The sequence below is a fragment of the Platalea leucorodia genome, assembly GCF_965183815.1.
Source record: "Platalea leucorodia genome assembly, chromosome: 7".
NCBI lineage: Eukaryota > Metazoa > Chordata > Aves > Pelecaniformes > Threskiornithidae > Platalea > Platalea leucorodia.
In genome coordinates this window covers 54,646,996-54,667,758 of record NC_138829.1, presented here as the reverse complement: position 1 = coordinate 54,667,758, position 20,763 = coordinate 54,646,996, and the positions used below count along the sequence as shown (strand labels likewise).

At 40.3% G+C, this 20,763-nt stretch overlaps 1 protein-coding gene across 3 annotated transcripts in view; it reads left to right on the top strand.

Moving 5' to 3' along the window:
• The first annotated feature begins 6,102 nt into the window (after nt 1-6,102).
• TOLLIP (toll interacting protein) overlaps nt 6,103-20,763 on the top strand; it is a 29,161-nt gene continuing 14,500 nt past the window's right edge. The window contains exons 1-4 of one of the 3 annotated variants that reach the window (XM_082318138.1): nt 6,103-6,247; nt 15,029-15,178; nt 18,595-18,777; nt 20,128-20,280. In XM_082318138.1, coding sequence (XP_082174264.1) covers nt 6,215-6,247; nt 15,029-15,178; nt 18,595-18,777; nt 20,128-20,280 — 519 coding nt within the window. In that variant the 5' untranslated portion in view covers nt 6,103-6,214. Of the gene's footprint in view, nt 6,291-15,028; nt 15,179-17,234; nt 17,296-18,594; nt 18,778-20,127; nt 20,281-20,763 lie in introns of those variants that run through there. The other 2 variants (XM_082318139.1, XM_082318140.1) reach the window with 2 other exon arrangements.

Sequence of the window (20,763 nt, the reverse complement as noted above, 5' to 3'; positions counted from 1 at the left end):
AGATAGATAGATAAAAAAACGATAATCTGATTCAATAAAAAAGATGTGAAGATTTCATTTGCTAGACTTCTCTCTAGAGCAGAGAGCAGCTTCTTTTTAAATAAACAAACATGTTGATTTATTCACAATTACTGTGGGTAGATATTTTTGCCAATCAAACATAACAGGTATACATTGTAGAACAACTTCAGGAGGAGTTGAGAGGAAGCAACTTGATAAAAACAAACAGGTCACCACACTTTTAGACAAGAATAATGAACTGCTAAACATAAGGCGAGGAAGGACAAGCTAAGTAACAGCATGACAGAAAAAGATTTGGATGTTAACATAGATCACAGGCTGAACAGGAGTAAACAATGTTATGCTGCTGTGAAAAAGGCAAACCTTACTGCAATCTATAGCCAGTGTTATCACCTACAAAACATTTAGTAATTCTCCAGCTCTTCTTGGAGCTGTCTGTGCCCCAGCTGGGATGCTGTGTCCAATTTTGGATACTTCAAGGAAGGTACGGTCCTATTGGGAAAAAAACAGAGGAAGACAACAAAAGTTATCAGGCTTCATAAAAATATAAGGAAAGGCTGAAGGAATTGGGTTAAGTTTAGACTGACATTCATCTGAACAGCTGAACTTCAGAGAAAAGAAAACTAAGAGGTAAAACAATAGCCATTTTCAAATACATAAATGGTAATTTCAGTGAGAGGAACAAGCTGTTTTCTGTGTCTGTTGTGGACAGGACAGACACATTTTGCTCTCATAACTGTTTGCTCATCTTTTTTGAAGTGCTGTCTGGAAATCAACATGTTACCCAAATAACACTAAATACAGTCTTTGCACTGCTACAAGTTTCATGGTGCATTAAAAATACACTTAAATACAATTCAGGAAAAGCATGGTGGAACTGGAGAGAAGGGAAAAAATCTTCCTACAGTTGTAGATTGCTCTCCTCCTCTGAAGCAGCTGCTGTCTGAAATTGTTTTCAAAGAACCTTCTCCTCACCTCTGTGCTGAATGAGCCTACAGAAAAACCTGGCACAAGCTTGATTTGAAATGAAATAACTCCCATTTTGGAGTGGACTGTGTGATGAAGATGTAGTTATAAAATAAATAATGATTCAGCTCTAACTTTCCATTTTGTCCTTATTAAGTTGCTCAACCAGGTGTTGAAGCCAATAGAATTTGCTTTTCCTCTGTTGGAAAGCTATTTTGAGTGCAGTGTGACTGAAGAACAGCCACTTATTAGCTGTTCGGCTGTGCTCTCGGCTTTTCTGCTAGAATCCCCCGCAATTGCTCGAACAACACTTTTGCCAATACTCATCTAGCTCAATCAGTAGCTGTAACGCTGGAGTATGAAATTATGTGGTGGTTGCAATGGTGATAAGTTGCCTGCTGTTTAACATCTCTGTTTCATGGCCTGGTGTCGGGAGGGATGCAATACTTATTTTGAGCTTCAGTTTGTATTTAATTCTTTCTCTCTTCAGCCTATCCGATTGAATTCCCATGTAGTTTCAGTGCAGTACGCATCCTGGCTGAAATTCCTGGGTAATGTTGATGTGTGCTGTTACCGCGTTGCCATGTTTCACGCTGGAGCTATCTTTCCTTCGTGCTGAGGGATGTAATCCTTCTGCATCCCAACTGGACTGTGAGGATTAATTAAAGTTTTGCAGTGCACTGTGAGTACCTTGCATGCTATTGAAGTGGAAATTATTGTTTGTTACAGCCAGTCTGAATGCCATCTGGGATTTCCATGTTATTGTTTCAGCTCTGTTGAACATCACCAAGCTCGAGCTGGTACCATGAACAAAAGATTAGCATTGCACTCTGTTGTGTGTTTGGTGCTGTGTCTAGCACCTATATAAGGCCACGTACATCCTGAGTAGCTGTGCTCGGCACACTAGGACTCCAAGGGCTCTTCTGCAGCTTGAAGCCTGCAACATCCCTTTCCTTTTTCTGCACTTCCACTCTGGTATGGGCTGGATCCACAGTGCAGTGGATCCCTTTGGCCTTCTCCACTGTCACCCTCGCCTGCTATTAACTTCAAGTCAGCTTTGGGAGACTGCATAAGAAATTATGGTGGAATTGGGCTCTGCATTTTGCAAAAGATGCTTTTTCCCATGCAGCAGAATTGTACCTTTGTGTGGCATCTGAAGTCCTATGGGGACATGGCAAAAAGGGCTGATCTTGCCTGAGACCCAAGCCAGTGATGTAAGCAATGCATAGCCATTCCACAATATTCTTATATTATATTCTTATAATAAACTTAACCCCAAACCTGTTTTGCTAGTTCGCTGTGAGATTCTTCTTCAGTCTCTGCAGGGCCAGATGAATATATTTGAACTAAACAAATCACAGCCGTGATTTGTTACTCTGCTTTTATGCCCCAGCTTTAGTTCAGCTAAGAGTGCATTTTAAAACACATTCCTGTGACTTCATTGCCTTTGTAAGCCACAATAAACAAATGGGGTTTAAATGACTGTGGGAAATCCCCCAGTATCGTGACAGATACTCATTGTTGACAGAAAAAATGGCATAAAATGTAACCACACAATTCACTTGTGAGCTGAGAAAGATCAGCTAACAAACAGTTTGAAGTCCACTTCCTATCTGAAGGATTCCATTATGTATCTTACCTAAATAAACTGGGAGGCCTGACCTTCCTAAAAGGGCACTATTAAAGAGGTACAAATGTAGTGCTCTCACCACGCTAATTACTGCTGTTGACATTTTTGTAGATCTGACAGGTTTCAGTTTTAGAGTTAGACCCCAATGCTGAGTGCTAAATAAATACCTACCAAAAGTTAGATGCTATCCCATTGAGCTTCGTGTTCCCTCACTCCCCCCATAGCATCAGACTCTTCTCAGCCTTTGAAGTGTCCCTTCTGGTTTTGTGAACAAGTACAAAGTTAATTTGGCAGGAATTCTGCTGTAACTGTTCTTCAGTGAGGACAGCATCATGTGCATTACTCTTCTCCCCTCCTCCGCGCCGTGAGACATTAGTTTCTGTTTTTATGAAGAAAAGCATAGGTGGTATCTACACTTCCAGATTCTGGAGCCAGCTTAGGGAACAATGCCTATTTGATAATTTTCAAACAACCACACTATGTGGACTATGTTTGTCTCTACACATCTCCAACCTGCTGCCCAATTTCAGTCAATTTTTACTTAATGTCTTCAGAGATAGTAAGGTCTTAGAAATTTCATAAAAATAGGCAACTGGTTACAGAAAATAAACTGTATTAGTGACCCCACCAGGCAAAGGTTTCAGCAAAGGTAATAGTCATCTTTGGCATTTGGCCTGGTATTGGGGAAGCAGCATGGAGATCTCAGAAACATGCATTGCCTCTTACCCAGCCAGTAGCTGGGAGCAAGGAAATGAGGTTATAAAAAATGTGAACAGAAAGCTCCAGGTGAAATTTCAGGGAATATGGGGCTTATGACAATCTGTAGGAATTATTATTATCTGTAGGAAGCAAAGTTAAATAGAAAAATGTAGGAGATGAAACAGAGTGTCAAAGCAAAAGAGAGGATGGAGAGGAGATGCAAAAAGGGTAGAAGCATTTAGGAAAGAACAGATGGGTCAATGGAAAAAAAGGGCAGATTTGGGTAGGGGAGATTCTGGGAGGGACAGGTGAAGAGATGAATAACTGGGAAGAACAGAGAAGAGACTGGGAATCAGAATGAAGGAATGATACAGGAAGAACTGACATCTAAATTTTTATTACAATATAAATGCAATTTATTGTCATTATAGCTTCTTTAATTACCTTTCAACCTTTCTTTAATGATGCCCATATGTTGCAAATAACAGGGTTTTATGACTTTTGTTCTCTCACCTTTCCCATGGCTTACATTCCCACTTTAATTACTACATTGACATCAGATGCCTCGCCTAATGTTTTTGCACCAGTGCTCCCTATTTGTGGTGATATCGCACTTGGGGAAACAAAACCACCTGTCTCTCCTGGTCGAAGGCTACTTGCTGTTCTTGTGGATGTCCACCAGATGGCAAAGCCGGTATTTTTGTAGAGCTTCCAGGCCACCTTCAGATACTAATTCACCCTAGAGAGAGCGGGGGCTTGTTTAACACCAGATCCTTTACTGCATAGATAAAAATAAGTGATTAGATTCTGTGTGGATTTCCCGGGAATAATAATAAAACAGGAAAATAAAAGATGCAGTTAGAAAATGATAGTGCTGTCAGGAAGGCACAATGTTCACTCTAGTCACTGCCTATCTCTGTATGAGGAAAACAAATCTCAAGAATCTCGAGTTAACATTACTGCTTTTTTCTGTTAATATAAATTGTATAGAGACAATAATGTTTTCTCATGTCTAGTCTCTTTGAAATTGTTGGGACTAGACCAGGTCTTAGAATGAAATCCACATAAGTAAAACTAACTGCCCATGACTTACCTAAAACTAATTTTCTAGCTCTTGTGGTTATAGACATAAGAATAGCAATGAGGCTTGTTAACGCTCTTTTCCTTCCAACCTGCCCTCATGGCGGCAAGGCTGTAATTATGCAGATAAGCATCGATCTTCTTCCCTTACCTCTGTGGAGTTTACTTACTGTTTTAACCATGTTGGCTCAAGAAACTTCCGTCATTTCATCATTGAAACTCGGTTGCATGTATATACAGTACAAAGAAATGGAGAGTTTCCTGAAAGAGGCTACATCTGGATAGCACTTGTTATAAACTGATGTAACACTATCAGTCCACAAGCTTTGTACAGACAGGGCACGTATCTGACATTATAAGATGCTGAATGTTCTTAATCACTTAGCTTAATTTTACATTGCATTGCCCCTTCATATAGTGCACTATCTCTGCTGAAAGGCCTATACAAGAGGCAGTGAAAAAAATCTAGTCCCTTTAGCTTCCTCCAAGAAACTTAACCCCTTCTCCCTGCAAAAAAACCCCTATGTCAAGAGACTGTTTAGAGACTTAAAAAAAAAAAAAAAAAAAAAAAAAGAGGGTGAATTTACCTGTCTTTTTTCAGAAAAAAATCCCTGTCTTTTCAGGTTTGGTCTCTTTTCTAAGTGGTAGGAACAAAGGAAGGATGATTTGTTTCTTTAATGGTTTTGTAGGTTGACCTGAATTCTGCTTGCAGCAGATTGATAGGGGTAAGAGGGAACGTTACAGCCTTTCTCTTCAGCTGGCTGCTTGACTTACAGCTGGCATCAAGTGTATTCCTTCAATGGCTCCCAATCAATTATATCCTGTAGTACTCGTTTTTCTGAGTATCAAGACACAAGCAAAAAGATGAGGCCGTTCCCACTCCAAGTAGATGTTAGGGCACTGTGGAAAAAAAAGCTGGTGCTATATTTGGAGCATTCCTAATTGCACTGTTCTATTTCCAGCTGCCAAAATCTGCGCTAGAATTTTAATTAAGGGCTAAATTCATGCAGCAAATCCTAACAACAGGAAACAGTTATGTTATTTAAATAGGCTTTGAAATGATCAGATTTTATCTCCCAAAGCAGCCCTCGGATGAATATTAAAGCCGCTTTTGTTCTTCTGGAAAGGGCTGCAATTGCTTAGGAAGCTGAAGGAGGTCACGGTCTCCGCTTCGGAACACCACTAAGAGCGGGCCAGCTGTCCAGGGGACAGGCTGGGCGAGGCGAACAGCCGTTCCCGTACACACACCGCGCCCGCTGGCAGAACACCCAGCGGGGAGCGCTCCGCGGGCTGCCTCCCCGCGCGGCGGGCGGCCCGCCTCAGGCCGGCGGGGGACGGCGCCTCCCGCCCCAAGATGTCGGCCCCGACGCCTCGTACCCGCCTCGTACCCGCCCCGGCCTCTCCCCGGCGGCGCGGCGCCCCCTAGCGACTGCGGCGCCCCCCGCAGCGCTCCGCTCCGTTGCGGCGGCCGCGGAGCGGGAGCGCGCATGCGCAGGAGTGGCTCCGCGCTTCCCGCTCTTCCCTTCCCAGTAGGGCGACAGGCGCAAGCGCAAGGAGCGATCCCCGCGTGCCCCGCCTCCTTCCCTTGGCGCATGCGCACGGCGCGGCTTTGGAAACCGCCAGAAGGGGCGGGGGAGGGATGCGTTGCTGCAGGCACGCGCGGCGCTGGGGGCGGGGCCGGGGTCAGCTGACTCGGCAGCCTCGCGCTGAGTGACGGTTAGCGGCGGCCGTTGGAGCAGTAACGGTAGCGACGGCGGCGGTGGCCTGGGGGGGCGGAAGGAAGGAAGGAAGGGAGGGTCTCGGCCCGAGGGAGGCGCTATGGCGACCACCGTCACGACTCAGCGGGGCCCGGTGAGTGCTGCCGGGTGAGGATCAGCCGCAGGGGCCTCTGAAGGTTGTCTCTTGTTAATTCTCGCGACTGCGCCGCGTTGGGCTGGTGAGGCCCGGCTTGGACCCTTCTGAGCTTTGGCTTCTGTCCCTCTCCCCCTCGGCCCGGCTTCTGCCAGTGGGCTTCGGTGGGAGGGTGACTCATCCTTCTTGTCTGTCTCCCTCCTTCCCTTCCCCCGCTCGCGGCCCGTGGCAGAGAGAAGAGAAAAGACCTCTCTTCTCCAGACTGCCGTGATACGGCAGGAGGGGGCGGGGGAAGGAAAGTCTGCCTCTTCTCCTGGTTCTCCGTCTTGCCAGGAGGCTATGGGAAAGGGGAGGGGAAAGTCTCTCCTATCTGCGTGTAGGGCTTGAAGAGGCTGTTCTGCCCGTCCTTTGTCTAAGTGCCTTCCAAGGGAGGGAACGGCTTAAACTAAACCAAAGTTAAACCTCTTTCTTTTTAAAGCAGGGTAGAGCTTTGTGTTTTCATGGTTGCGCTGGGCAGATTCAGGTAGCTGTCTCTGTCATTGCCAACTGAAAGCTGGAACGTGAAACGTGCTGAAAGGCGCATTCAATGGTAGTATGTAGGCGTGTGCGATGGGGGGGAGGAACTGAGCAGTCTTAAACCAATTTAACAGTCTTCTCGGAGTTCGTGTTGATAATTTATTGGGAATGTGTTATTGGCTAGTTTTGCCTTGGAATAATCTTGCCCCACACCGGGCTGTTCTACTGTGTGGTGTATAACTCTGCGGTATAACATCAGCTCTCGGTTGATGTGCTGTTCCTGTCTGTTCCTCCTGTCCGGAAGGATCTGGTAGCAATTGACAATACGATGTTGCTCTGCAGGTGAAGTAAGATTTTCTCAAACAATGAGTTTAAACTGCTGCATTTTATTTTTTAGAAACAGCTACTTTTTTGTGTGTATATGCAGCCTTGGTGAAAGACTGGAGAAGTGAATTATTAAACTGCTATATCTTGAAAAACTGCATCATTGTCTGTTGTTATCTCATGACAGTAATATTATAGGATCATCAATTTACTTCCTTAAAATGTCTTATTTGTCTGGTCTTCCAGAATAGATTCCTTTTACAATGGATTGTGATGATGGTTGTGTTGTAGGAATAAAAGTCTCAAGTGGAGAATTAAGGTAAAAAGAGTGAATTAAGTTTTTTGTTCTCTCTTGATGGTATTGTGAAAAGATAACGGCTTTTGTTCTGGTTGAATCTGTGGTGAATTAGGTAGTTGCAATCCCTAAGGCCTTGGTGTTTGAGAGTTGATGGTGTGATTGCACCCAAATAGAATTCTGTCAATATGTAACAGGTTTTACTCAAAGAAGCTCAGAATAATATAAATATTACGTGTTCCTGACATTGCTGTGTATGTTTTTCTTCCTTGTCTTAAACACTTTACAGATTTGAATGCTTTCAAATGAATGAATAAATTATGCAATATTAAGCTGCCATTCACAGGTTAGGATGCTGATATGGTACATGCTAGCCTTTCTTAATTCTCTCTAGCGCGGAAGATAGAATTCTATTTGTTTCTATATATACAACTGCATTACAAATGAATAACCACTAAATGGTGCTAAAGGATTGGGAAACATGTTCTCTTTAGTGCTGCAGAGAACAGTCTGTCTCTTTCTGTTTGAACAGGCAAGAAAATACTCAAGCTTGTTTCATGCAGGTAGGAAAGTAAAGTATGCTGCTATACTGTTGCCAGTCTTGTTCTTATACCTGTGCTTTCTAGTTTGTGACGATGCTTATTTGGTGAGTAATTAAAACTTCTGGTTGCTGTTTAGTTTTCAGATGAAACAGAACTGGAATTCGTCCTGTTTGTTAGTGGTAAATATTCTGCTAGAATATAGATTTCTCTGTCTGTTTTCAGTATGTTATGGAATTAGCGTGTTTTCATGTTTTGTGATCTTTTGAGAACAAAACAGCTTTTGAAATCTAAACTCTAGCTGAACATATAAGGGCTGCTAAATGATACCTCTCACTTGGAAAAGGTATTAATGAACAGTTTGATCAGGCTTCAGGTTAAGTCTGAGAGACCAAAACTTTGTATTTGTGATTCCTTAGCTAGCCAAGCACACCCAAAATTAATCTCTGTGATTATTCACCATACTGGCAAATATGTCAGGTCCTCCAAAATTAGATCAAGTAGCAAGCTAGGACTACTTAGATTTCCGCTCCTAATTTCCCTAATAATCACTACTCTGATGATTGGAAATCTTCCAACGGGCAGGCTATATTTATGATTACTTCTCTTTTCTTGTCCTAATACTGTCATTTAACTACGTAAGTCTTATTGTCTCTGATTTTACTTGAAGTTTTGTTTCGAGACTCTTCAAAACTTTGGTATCTTTTTCTGAATGAAGGTGACAAAGAAGCGATTCCTCTTTGTATTGTCCAGTGTTGATATGTTATGCTGTCACATGAGCAATTTTGAATAAAAAGTCCCATCAGCAAATTAATTGTGTTAATAATTCTGGGTATAATTGAGTATTTTATTAGATATTTTGTTTCTTATTAGAATGTGGATATATGTAGTATTAAAATCCTGATCTGTGAAGGTGGAAATTTCATAGAGACACATTGTTGCAATCAATTTGGATTTCAGAAGTTGTTTAAAAAGTTGAGGGTGTAAGATGTCATTGAGTGTTTCTAAGCAAAATGTGAATTAATTTTTAAGTTCTGTGATCTGATGTCTGGAGCATGTTCCTTTGACAGAAAATGCTGAGAGCAGTATTGGTAATGGTTTGAAGTTCTTGCTCTCTAACAGGTAAGAGAAGTACCTTAAGGCACTAAGTGACTTATTTTCTGTTGCATCCAATGGCATTTTCTTTTAACCAAGACTTGGAGGGAAGAGAGGTCTGTATTGGTATGTCTAAGGGTAGTGTAGAAAAAAATCAGAAGCCTGTTCCTGGAATTGATGGCAATTATCCTTCTCCTTAATGCTAATCCCAATGTGAATTCATGGGTTTCCTTATTTTGAGCTGTTTCTATGGCTTTTCCCAATGTTATTCCTCTGTTACATTGAGCGCAGACCAAATTTGCATAGCTCAAAACACATAGCTAGAAACACTTCTTGATTTTGAGATGTCTATGAACAGTCATTCTATCTTTAATTTTTAACTCATGTTCGAATATAATAGTTCTTGCTATACTTAGTAGGAATTCAAATTATTGTTTTAGTGAAGAAGGGAATCTTTTCTGATTGTAACCAATGTTTCATATTGATTCCTTCTTCAGTGAAGTCAGACTTTTTTTTTTCTTTATTAACAGTTGTGCTTTTGCACTGTGGAATGTATTTTGCAGATATTTAAATGTTAATGTCTTTGACAAATTTAGATGTGCTGGGAAAATCTAGAGTCAGTAGCTTGTGGAAAAATACTTGGTCAAGATTAAATATAGGTGGTGTAATTGGGGGAAGGGGAAAATACTGTTAAGGTGATGACTATAGAATCATAAAGCCTTTATAGGTAGATATATGGAAGCAACAGAAGTGACAAAGTAGATGGGAAATTTCTGGCAACAGGAAAAAATAATAAGAACAGGAGTAGAAATGTCTGGTACCTTGCAGTCCATGACAGTTGTTTTATTTTGGTGACATTTAAAAAAACAACACAACCCTCTCCTCCCCCCAAAACAAAAAAACAAACAGCAAAAATCTGTAAATGTAATAAACTTAATTGCTGTTATATTCTTTCTTTTGTCCATCTCTAAATTGAAATCCTGAAGTAGAGCCTTTGTCTATGATTCTACAGGAGTTTAACTGGGGATGTGTCATGCTATAACGTGAGTTCTACAGAATCCTAGAGTAGTTTAGGTTAGAAAGGATGTCAGGAGGCCATGTAGTCCAACCTCTTGCTAAAAACATGGTCAATTTTTAATTCAGACCAGGTTGCTCAGGGTTTTATCCAGCAGGATCTTTGCAGTCTTCCTGGGCAATTTGTTCCTATCCGTAGCTGTCCCTGCATTAAATTCTGCCGCCCACCTCCCCCACCCCCCCATTTCATGTCAAACTTCCCCTGTTTCAGTTTGACAATTGAGGTGTCCTTTCTTCTTGCTTTGCATCTCGGAAGACAATGTGGCTCTGTTTTCTTAATGACCTCCTTATAGATACTGTAAAGCTGCTATGAGGTGCATCCTAAGTTTCTTCTACTCTAAACAAATTCTCAGCCTGCACTCACAAGTCTTGTGCTACAGCCCTTTTCATGGGCCCTCTCGGTGGATCTTTGCTGGACTCACTCAAGTTTATCATTTTTCATGTACTGCTGGGTCCCAAATGGGTTGCAGTGTTCCAGATGTGGTCTAATGAGTGCTGAGTAAAGGGAAACAATCGTTTTCCTCAGCCTACTGGCTGGGCTTTTGTTGATCCAGTATAGTGTGCTTCATTGTATATAGGCCGCATTGTTGTGAGAGTGCTCTGCTCATTCATGTTTAGCTTGCTCTCCACCAGGACCCGCATGTTTTTCTCTGTAGAGCTGCAGCTCTGCCAGTTGTTCTCTAGTCCGTACCAGTGCCAGGGATTTTTCTGTCCAAAGTACAGGATTTTGTACTTGTTGAATTTCATGAGATTCCTGCCAGTGAATTCTTCTGTGTCTCTGGTTGTTGGTCCTGTCCTCAAGTATACCAGTCATTCCCCCTCAAATTTGGTGTCATCCTCAAAACTGATAAGGGTACATTCTGTCTTCACCTCTCGTCACTGATAAGGAAAAATATTAGACACGTTAGTCTCGATACAGACCTCTGGGAAACTTCACTTTTAACTAGCCTCCAGTGTCATTAACCACTGAACTTCAACTTACAAGCTCAGTGACCCAGCCAGTCTCTCATCCATTCAGTGGCCCACCCATTTGGATTGTAATGACCCAGCTTTGATACATACAGCTCTCTCCTTTTTCATAGATTCTAATAATTTTACTGTAGAAGGCAGTTGGGCTCATTAGGCTGCCTTTTTTTTTTTTTTTTTTTTAAATCTCAGCTATTCCTAGTCCCTGTTTTTTCCTTCATGTGTATAGAAATGGCTTCCAGAAGGACTTGCTCTATGACTTTCTTAGCAACCAAAGTGAAGCTGACCTGCCTGTTGATCCTCAGGTCATCCTTCTTGCCCTTTTGAAAGCTGGGTATGACATTTGTCTTTCTCAGTTATAGGGGACTTTCTCTAATCTCCATTACCTTTCAAAGATGATAGAGAGTAGCCTTGAAAAAGTATCAGCTAGCTCTATTAGGACCTCTGGGTGCATCGTATCTGGTCTCAATTTTTTCTTTAGTGTGCAAAACATAGAATAATAGTTCAAAATTCTCTATCATTCACTCACTTATTCTTTCTTAAAAACAGTAAAACCATTTAAAGGAGAATGGTTACAACTTTTTTGACTAGCTAGGTGTTTAAAGCTCTTGAACATGGAACTTCTCTGAAACCTAGTATCAGAGTTTCTTGGTAATTGCTAGTGTGGAAGCGTTAGTTACAGTTCTCTGAACATATGTATTGTGTCTTGGCATATGGCTCTGTAAGTCAGGGCATTTGTGGTTGTCCTTGGCTCTATGTTCCCTTTTCCTCCCATATGTAGGTACCAGTGCTCACATGATCAGTTAGCAAGGTAAGGGTCCTGATGACTTCCTCTGCTCTTCCCTATACTTCCAACCCATGTTTCATTTTCTTCTGATCAGCCCTCTGCACTAGCATAAGTTAAAATTGCCTTAGCACCATTTAATGTTGCACAAGAAATGGGGGTGAGAAGAAGCAGGAGGGTGAGACTGAGACAGCCCAGTCCTAAATTAGCTCAAATAGCTGTAGAACATCACACCGCCTTCGATTTGAAGAAGTTGAAATGCAGTTTTTATACCTGCAGCGTTTCACTTCGAAGATCCTCAAAACTAGCTCTAAGGTGGTTTTAGCAGATAGGAAGGGCAATATTATTCTGTTTCTAGGTAGTTCATATTTTTGATATGCAGTGCTGTCAATAAAGTTTATTAGGAAGTAATTAACAAGGCAGGCTTATTTTTGTAAATGCCTGCTTAACATTTGTTCATAACACTGTCATATTGCTGTCTTGCTTGAAAAGAGAGTTGTAGTAAAATTCAATTGTTAAATGGAATTAATTTTTTGTTCTACAGTTAATGGCAGAGCAGGGTTGAATTTCACATTCTTCCTTAAATGTTGTTATAGTAGAGGGAAGTGTGTTTTTTGTAAAGTGGGTGTTGAGTAGGATCAGTGATACAAGCTTGTCACTTATGTTCTCCTTGCTTTAAAAACAAAAACTGTCATTGAACTCTGGTTATGTAACTTTGTATTTTTGATTCAGGTTTGGAGGTGGCAATTATGTGCCTGCTTTTTAAATGCTTCGAGGAAAACATCAATTACCTGTTTTCTTTATAGATAAAAAGATTGCATGGTACTGATTTGTCTCTATCAATATGGAATCAACTGATAATTAGCACAAGAACTTACTGCGTAGTGTATTTTCCTCAATAAGCATCTCTCCTAGATATTTCACTGAATATATCACCAGGACTTGTGTACCAGATCTCAGTCAGAGCAGAACATTTAAGATGGTAGCATATGTATCTCCTGTTCCCCACTCTTCCTTTTGGAGGGGTTTACCAGTGGGATCTTTTGAGAATTTAGTTACACTAGCTGTTTTCAGTTTCTGTGTATGTCTGCCCTGCAATTCCAGGATAAGAATGTAGCTTTGTGCGAGATAACTGAATGACCTAAAATCAGCTTAGATGCTGTAAGAAAACTTTGGTCTCACTTACGGATTTTATTTGTCCCTTTCAGACGTCAGTACAGAGACTAGTTTATATATTTTATTTTGGAGGAGTATTTGGGTGACTTAAATAAAATTAAAAGTGAAAGATATTATTAGACTTCTCACTTGTTGTGAATGAATTAAACTTTCCAATGTCCACGTTAAGGTGGTTGAGACAAAATATACTATCCTGTTTTCTGAGAAGTTGACAGAGGGAGCTTGCACATATGGGAACGTAATTTCAGGGCTGCAGCCACCACTTCTGACTATGGTAAATCTTTGATGTCTATTCTTAGAGATGCTAATAATATCCGATTTTAAACTTCCTGGAGGTCAAGGGTTGGAGGGGACCTGCTGTGTTGTAAATGCTATTGCCTTGCTAATTCTGGTGCCATTTCAAATCTTTCCTAAATGGATTATGTTTTATTTTAAAGCTAACTCCTTTTTTTATAACATGTATTCTAATGAGAAAGCTGTTGCAAGACCATGTCTAATTTCCAGCCTAACTTAAATAGGCTTTCTTTTAATATTAACACTATCTTTTAGTGTAGTCTTCTCCCTCTCTACCCGCATTTCCCTCCCCGCTTTTTAAAGCTTAAGCTACTTAGGATCTTAATTGTAAAATTTTAAGGTGCTTGTAAGCAGAACTGATTCCCTCTTTTTCCTCCCTCCCAATAACCTAGCAGCAGGCATTCAGTACTTCCTCCTTAGCTTTTTAATAAAGTTCCTTTCTGGCATGTAGCACCTACTGTTGCTTACCGAGGCTCTCAGGCAGAAATTGCAGCTCTTGCCAAATGACATTTTGTACGACTATTGCTATCTCCAAGATGCAATCTTGGCATGCAAGTGCTGACTGATCTTCAAAAGCTATGTCCTAGAGGCTTGTTAACGTCTTAAAGTATGTTCTGTAGGCATGCATCTGCCAGATATGCAATTGAGTAATTTTGCCTGGGATAGCAACATAAGAAATTGCACTGTCTTTTGTCTTGATGCGGTGGACAGTTCTGTATTAAATACGTAAGCAACTCTAGACAACAGAAATGAGTACAGCTTAATTAAAAGTTTTCTATGCCACTTTATTTGCCTTTTAAAATTTATTATTATAACATGCTTGTTATTTTAATGTGATGGTCTCTCCAAATGTGTTATTGATAACGTTGGCTGAGCATTTAAAATACAGAAACAACCTGAGCTGTTGAATTGACAGTAATAGAATTGACAAGTAATAGGTAGAAACTTTCCCTTCTTTTACCATAAAGCTAACTGAAAATACATGGTGACTGCCAATTCTTATTGGCACATGTGACGGAGTTCCGCTAAGATTTCTCTACTTTGAATTTTTTTGGTTCTTTCTTATGATGGACCGGATCTTGAATTCCTCCATTATTGTTTTGAGTATGGTGGGATTTGGTCCTCAAATTGTCCCTAAAGTTAGTTGCAGACTGGCCGTGTTTAACATTGGAAAAGCATTAGGGCATCTTTGTTATGTTGAAGGATTCTTAGCTATGTTAAAGGATTTGGTTCATAGAAAACATTGTCTTTATGATCTCTCTTGAAGGTGACTGTGAAAATGACCCTTTCAAATGAAAACAGGATGCTGTGTCTTGTCACAGGAATGATTGGGTGCAACATGAGTGATGAATAAGTGAACGAGCTAGGTGCCATCAGATGTCATACGTGAATGGGTTGTAAAACTTGGTAGCTCTGACTTTTCTGTGGACTACTTAAATGTCTAGTTGCAGAGCACACTTGGCTCTGTGTGTCCTACTTTTTTTCAGAGGCTTATGTTGGAAATTACTGTTTTTGAAAGTGAGTATGAGAACATTCTCTACATGAGTTGGCAGTTTTGTCATTTAATTAGTTCTTTGTTCATGCTGTCAAAACTAGACTAAATTCTGCTGAATGTTTTTGCTAAGCTTTTCTTTGATTTATATTATTCTCTCTTTTTTCATTGTGAAAGTGGAAGACTTAAGTGTGAAGGTTTTTTTAATCTTTCTCTTTTCTTTAAGGTATATGTTGGTGAGCTTCCTCAAGATTTTCTTCGCATTACCCCAACCCAGCAGCAACAGCAAATCCAGCTGGATGCCCAGGCAGCTCAGCAGCTACAGTATGGAGGACCAATGGGTACAGTAGGCAGACTCAGCATTACTGTAGTACAGGTATAAATTGTACCATCTTTGTACAATTAAGTAATTATAATTAATTAATACAATTAATATTTTTTGATCGGTGGCCACAAAAAGATTTTGTGTTGGATTTTGAGTTTCTCATTCCCTATATACAAGTAATTTAGTAATTTTTAAAGTTTTTATAGCTTCATGTTTCTGTACATCAGCATTTTTTTCAGTTTCATAGCTGCATCATGCATGGTGCAGCAATTTTGTACAAACCTTGCTATTATAGCACATAATCAAACTCATGTTTTTTTTTTTTTACAATGAACAGGTTTCTCTGAAAACTTCTGTTAAGAAGACTTTGTGTAACAACACTTAATTTTGGAAAACACTAGTAATTTTGAGAATGTTGTAGGGAACTGCAGTTGCCTTACATATTTTTCCTTAAGTGACTGCTCTCTTCCATCTCCATTTCCTCTAATGCATTTTCTGTTTTTCCTAGTGCTTTCTGCAGGCTTTCTTATTAATCACAAGTGCATAGTGCACTGATCCTTCCTTTCTACACCTTCCACTGGTCAGTTTGCTCCTTCATGGCTGATATCCTTCCTTTGAAAACTGGGGGTAATGCTTTTTCAAAGTTTATTACTTCTAAGGTCTAGACACTTGAACTCGTTCATTGCATTCAGTTGCAGCCCTCTTTCTAGTTCTGAGGAGTTTCCCAGTCTGTGTTCAGAGAGTGTAAGATTGGAAGCTTCTTCTGCAACTTCGAACAGCAGAAAAATGTCACCACTTTCAGAGCATAGTGGAAGAAGCTTTAGTATAATTTTTTTCCAGAGCTAGGAATAGATGATTCAGGTTAAACCTCAGGCCTATAAGGAAACAAAATATTTATCAAACAACATGCCATGTCTGTCTTAACTCTAGCAGTTTCTAGCAACTGGTATGCTACTCCATAGGTTGTTCATCTTTGGCTATTCGCTTGGACAGCTTAAAGTGCTTTTTGTCACAGGATGTTGCTCCTATCAGTATAGATGGTGGAAGTTCCTGGAGCAGATAAGGGGGCAGACAGTACAGTGTTCAATAAGGAGTTTTGTATCTCAGTTTGAGTGGCTATGTACAGAAGCATCCAGATTCCTGTTTGGATTGGTGAACTGATGGAGTTGATACTGGTCTTTATCAGGTTCAATCCTCGTTTATTTTTAGGTGCTTGTGCAGACAAGAAAAAAATACTTATCTTACTTGAAGAATAAAATCTAATGGCTGTTCTTGTTGCCATGTCTGTAAGTAACCACTTGTTATAGAATCACAGGATAGTTGAGGTTAGAGGGGACCTCTGGAGTTTCTTTTGTCCAAACCTTATCCCACCCCTACCCTCCCCAGGCCAGTCCCTTAATTGGGGATTAAGGAGGACGTTATATACGAGGAAAGGCTGAGAGAGCTGGGGAACAGTCTTGGGGGGAATCTTATCAATGAGTAGTCCCTGCCATCAGGTATTTATGAAGAAGACAGCTAGGCTCTTTTCAGTGCTATCTAGAGGAAAGACAAGAGGTGCAGTGAGCACAAATTGAAATACAGCAAACTCTTTAAATATATGAAAAACCTTTCTTCTGTGAGAGTTGTCAGACATCAGAACAGGTTGCCCGAAAGGGTTGTGGAGCTTCCACCCATGGAGACACTCAGAACTTGCCTGAGCATTTGACCCTGCTTTGAGCAGGGAGCTTGGGCTGGACAATCTCTAGAGGTCCCATCCAACCTCAGTCATTCTGTGAAACCCTTAATTGTGTTAGTGGCCCTTTGCTGGACTTGTTGAAGTATGACCGTGTCTTCTACTGGGCAGCCCAGAATTAAAGAGAACAGTACTCCACATATGGTCTCCCCAGCGCTGAGTAGAAGGGATCATCTTCTTTGACCTGCTAGCTGTGCTTTTCCTAACGCAGCCCAGGATGCTGTCTGTTTTCTTTGCTACAAAGGTGCATTGCTGGCTTATTTCCAACTTGGTGTCCACCAAGACCCCCAGGTCCTTCTCTGTAAAGCTGCTCTCCAACCAGTTGTCCCACAGCCTATTGTCGTACATGTGGTTATTCCTCCTCAGGGGCAGAACATTGCATTTCCACTTGTTGAACTTCGAGATTCTTGTCTGTGCACTTCTCCAGCCTGTCAAGGTCAGTCTGAATGGCAGTGCAACCCTATGGTGTCCCAAGAGATAGTCTTCTGTACCTGTCTGAGAGTTTGTGCAAGAATGCTGTGGGAATCTTGGCTGTGTATTGAGGCATGTGGCATTCTGGATAGGAGACTTACAATGGCATAGTTAACCTGTGGAACATGAAAAGCTGGTTGAAGTCTTTTGTATTTAAATACGTGTTGATAAAGTATTCAGAGCAGCATGCCTTAATTCTGTTACTAATAAACCGGTGGAAGATCAAAAAATGTTTTTGGGAAGGTAATTTACTGCTTTTTTTCCTTGCAGATATATAGGAATGGTGGTGAGTTTGTCTAAGCATGGTTGATTGTGTCCTCTTAAATTACTAGACAGACAATTTATGTGCTGGTTTTTGTTTTGGTGAGGTTTTATGGTAAACTGCCTAATCTCAGGTCTTCAGAGTCTAGAGAGTGCATAATTTAGGTGCCAGCTTTCCTACTTTAATTGTTAAGCCCACATTTACAAGGAATGGTTTGAGACACTTTTGACCAGCTCTAATATATGAATTACTGAACCAGCAGGTGCCCTGAATGTCCGATTTCTACTTTGGCATAGCTATGCAAAGTACTCAGTGTTGTCTTCAGGACCGTCGTCAACTTGTTTTGTTCTATTCCTCTGATGTTACAGCAAAAGTGTGTTGGATATCTTCTGATTCTCTGCAGCATCTGTTTTTATAGTAACATAGAACTTAAGTTGCTCACTGAATTAAGTGATATCAAATGCAGCCACTGAGTTAAGTAAGTTTTTTAATTGCTTTGAAAAGTATGATCTACTAGATTTTACCTCAATTGAACTGCTTTTGGAGTTTGTGCTTTTGTATTGTGTGATATTCTTGAAGCTATTGGATTTCTGAATTTCATCCTTTAAAAGTGCTTTAGTGAGAGAGGACAGGTTACCTATCCCATTAAGTTTATGACTATGTATTAGAGAGCAGATACCTAGGCAAAAATTGAACGTATTACTATTTCCTTGTAATCATATATCTTTTGGTTTGGTATGAAGTAACTTATTTTAGCTATGGTGAAGATGTGTATTTTCTACAACAGACAGGTTGAAAAGAGGCTCCCGTTTGAAGATCTCCCAGACATTTAGTGGTGTCATTGGCTGTTCTATGTTTTAGATAATTTTTTTCCTTCCTGTCTACCTCATAATTGAATCCTAGTCCTTTGTTCAATATCTGATTCTCTTTGTGAACTAATAGTAATTAACTTCTCAAGTTAATGTAAATATTGTACACTTATAGGCTTTCTTTTCTTTCCAGGCAAAATTGGCAAAGAACTATGGAATGACCCGCATGGATCCATATTGTCGAATACGGCTTGGGTATGCTGTGTATGAAACTCCAACAGCACATAATGGAGCCAAGAATCCCCGCTGGAACAAAGTTATTCAGTGCACTGTTCCCCCGGGTGTGGACTCTTTTTATCTAGAGATATTTGATGAGGTCAGAACTACCATACATTCTTTCCCCCCTCCCCATCTCCTGTTTGGACTGAGGCTTGGGTGGAATCTTGCAAAAAAGGATTGAGTTACCAAAGGCTGTTTCTTAGCTGTGCTCTCTGGGAGATGATGAAAATTTTTCAGAATCCCAAGAGCAGTAATGCATAAGGCTTTACTCTTTCCCAAGAATGTGAGAACTGTTACTTTTCCTTTGGTAGCTCATAAGGGACATTAGCAGGGTTCCCTGCAAAGGAAGAGAAGCAAAAATGTCTGAGTGGTGTTTAAGCTCCTCTTTGCTATCTAAATGCCCTGCAGCCTTATATTCTGTACTGTCCCTATTAAAAATGGCTTGCTTATACAAGGCTGAAATTCTTCAGTGTTATTCTAATGCAGGAGGAGCTCGGAAGCTTTCCCAAGCTTGGAAATGCTGAAAATAAAACTGTCAAATATAGACTGTGTGTAGTCACTAGGATTTATTAGCAGAAACATAACTTAATCTCTGCCTGAATTTCATTCCAAGTGGGCATGTAGGCACTTGTCTATGCTTTACTTAAGCACAGTGGTAATAAATACCTAACCTCTGAACAATTTCATTTTCTTAGAGATTGAATGGGTCTGATTAACAGCTCTGGTAGGTAATCTGCTCTACAAAGCTTTTCTAGAAGAGTACCATCTCATATTCTAGTTGTTGTTCTGCTAGGTGTTGTTATTGTTGGCAGCAAGGAATATGTGCCTGCATCTCAGCTGTTCCACTTAGCACAAACGTACCCTTGAACAATTTAAACTAAGAGTCTACAACTGAGGCTAAAATCTCTGGTTTGCCTTTTTTTGCTGCCTCTCTTACTGTCTGTAGTAAAACTTGACACTGCACCAGCTGTGTGGTCATTACACAAGTGAGGCTTTTGGATGGTATTTTGCAGGCTTAGTTGATTGGTTGAAGTGTCTGTTTCTTGCTGCAACAGGGGTGGCGGATCAGTATTTGTATCTGCGCTTGAATTACTGGAGTTCACAGCCTATTGTAGAAGTGTAAACAGAAGCTGTTTACATTCATTTAATGGCCTCTGATATGATGTCACTAGATTCACATAGGTTTTCAGTTTCTTATTATTGAATATCTGCAATCAATGCATAATCGCACTTAAAGCATCATTCATCCTTGTTGGAAAGGAGATGGCTAAAATATTTACCAACACTTTAGTAATTTCAAAAGGAATAACTTAAAAATAAAATTGGCAAAATGAAATAGACTAAAACTGAAGGAAGTGTTAGTCAAGAATAATTCTAAGTTTTTTTTGTTTTTTTTTTTCCCCTCAAGACAATTAATTTGATAATATATTTTTTTATTATATTCCAGCGGGCCTTTTCAATGGATGACCGCATCGCTTGGACACACATTACAATTCCTGAGTCTCTGAAACAAGGAAATGTGGAGGATGAATGGTATAGTCTGAGTGGAAGGCAGGGTGATGACAAGGAAGGAATGATTAATCTGGTTATGTCGTACACGGTAAGCCAAGTTTGGGGTGGGACGAGGCGGGGAGAGAAGCTTTTTGGGTAGTGGGAGGGAGATATTTTAGTTTGTGGTAGAAGTAGTTCCATTGTACCTTACTGGGTGTCTGTGTGTGTTAGCATTTAAAATAATTATACTTAACTTTGGGAATGGCAGTCAAAAATATTAGTTAAGGCAGTAAATACTTTTTGGTGCAGTGGTACGTGGGTATTTATTTATCTGGTTTTGCAATTACAAAAAATCAGCTTACTGCTGTGCTAATAGAAGTATAAAAAAGAAATCCTCAAATGGTCCATTGTCATTTCTAATTTAATACTTTTAAAAAGGCTTCATGGATTCTAACAATAACTTATCTTTTTTTCCCCTACATCTTTAGAAAGTCATGTCAATTTAAAAGCAAAATTAATGGAAACTCTTCTCCGTTTTAGGTCTTTTCTGGATAGTTTGAGCGCTCTTTGGGATTACTTTGTTTTTTACTTC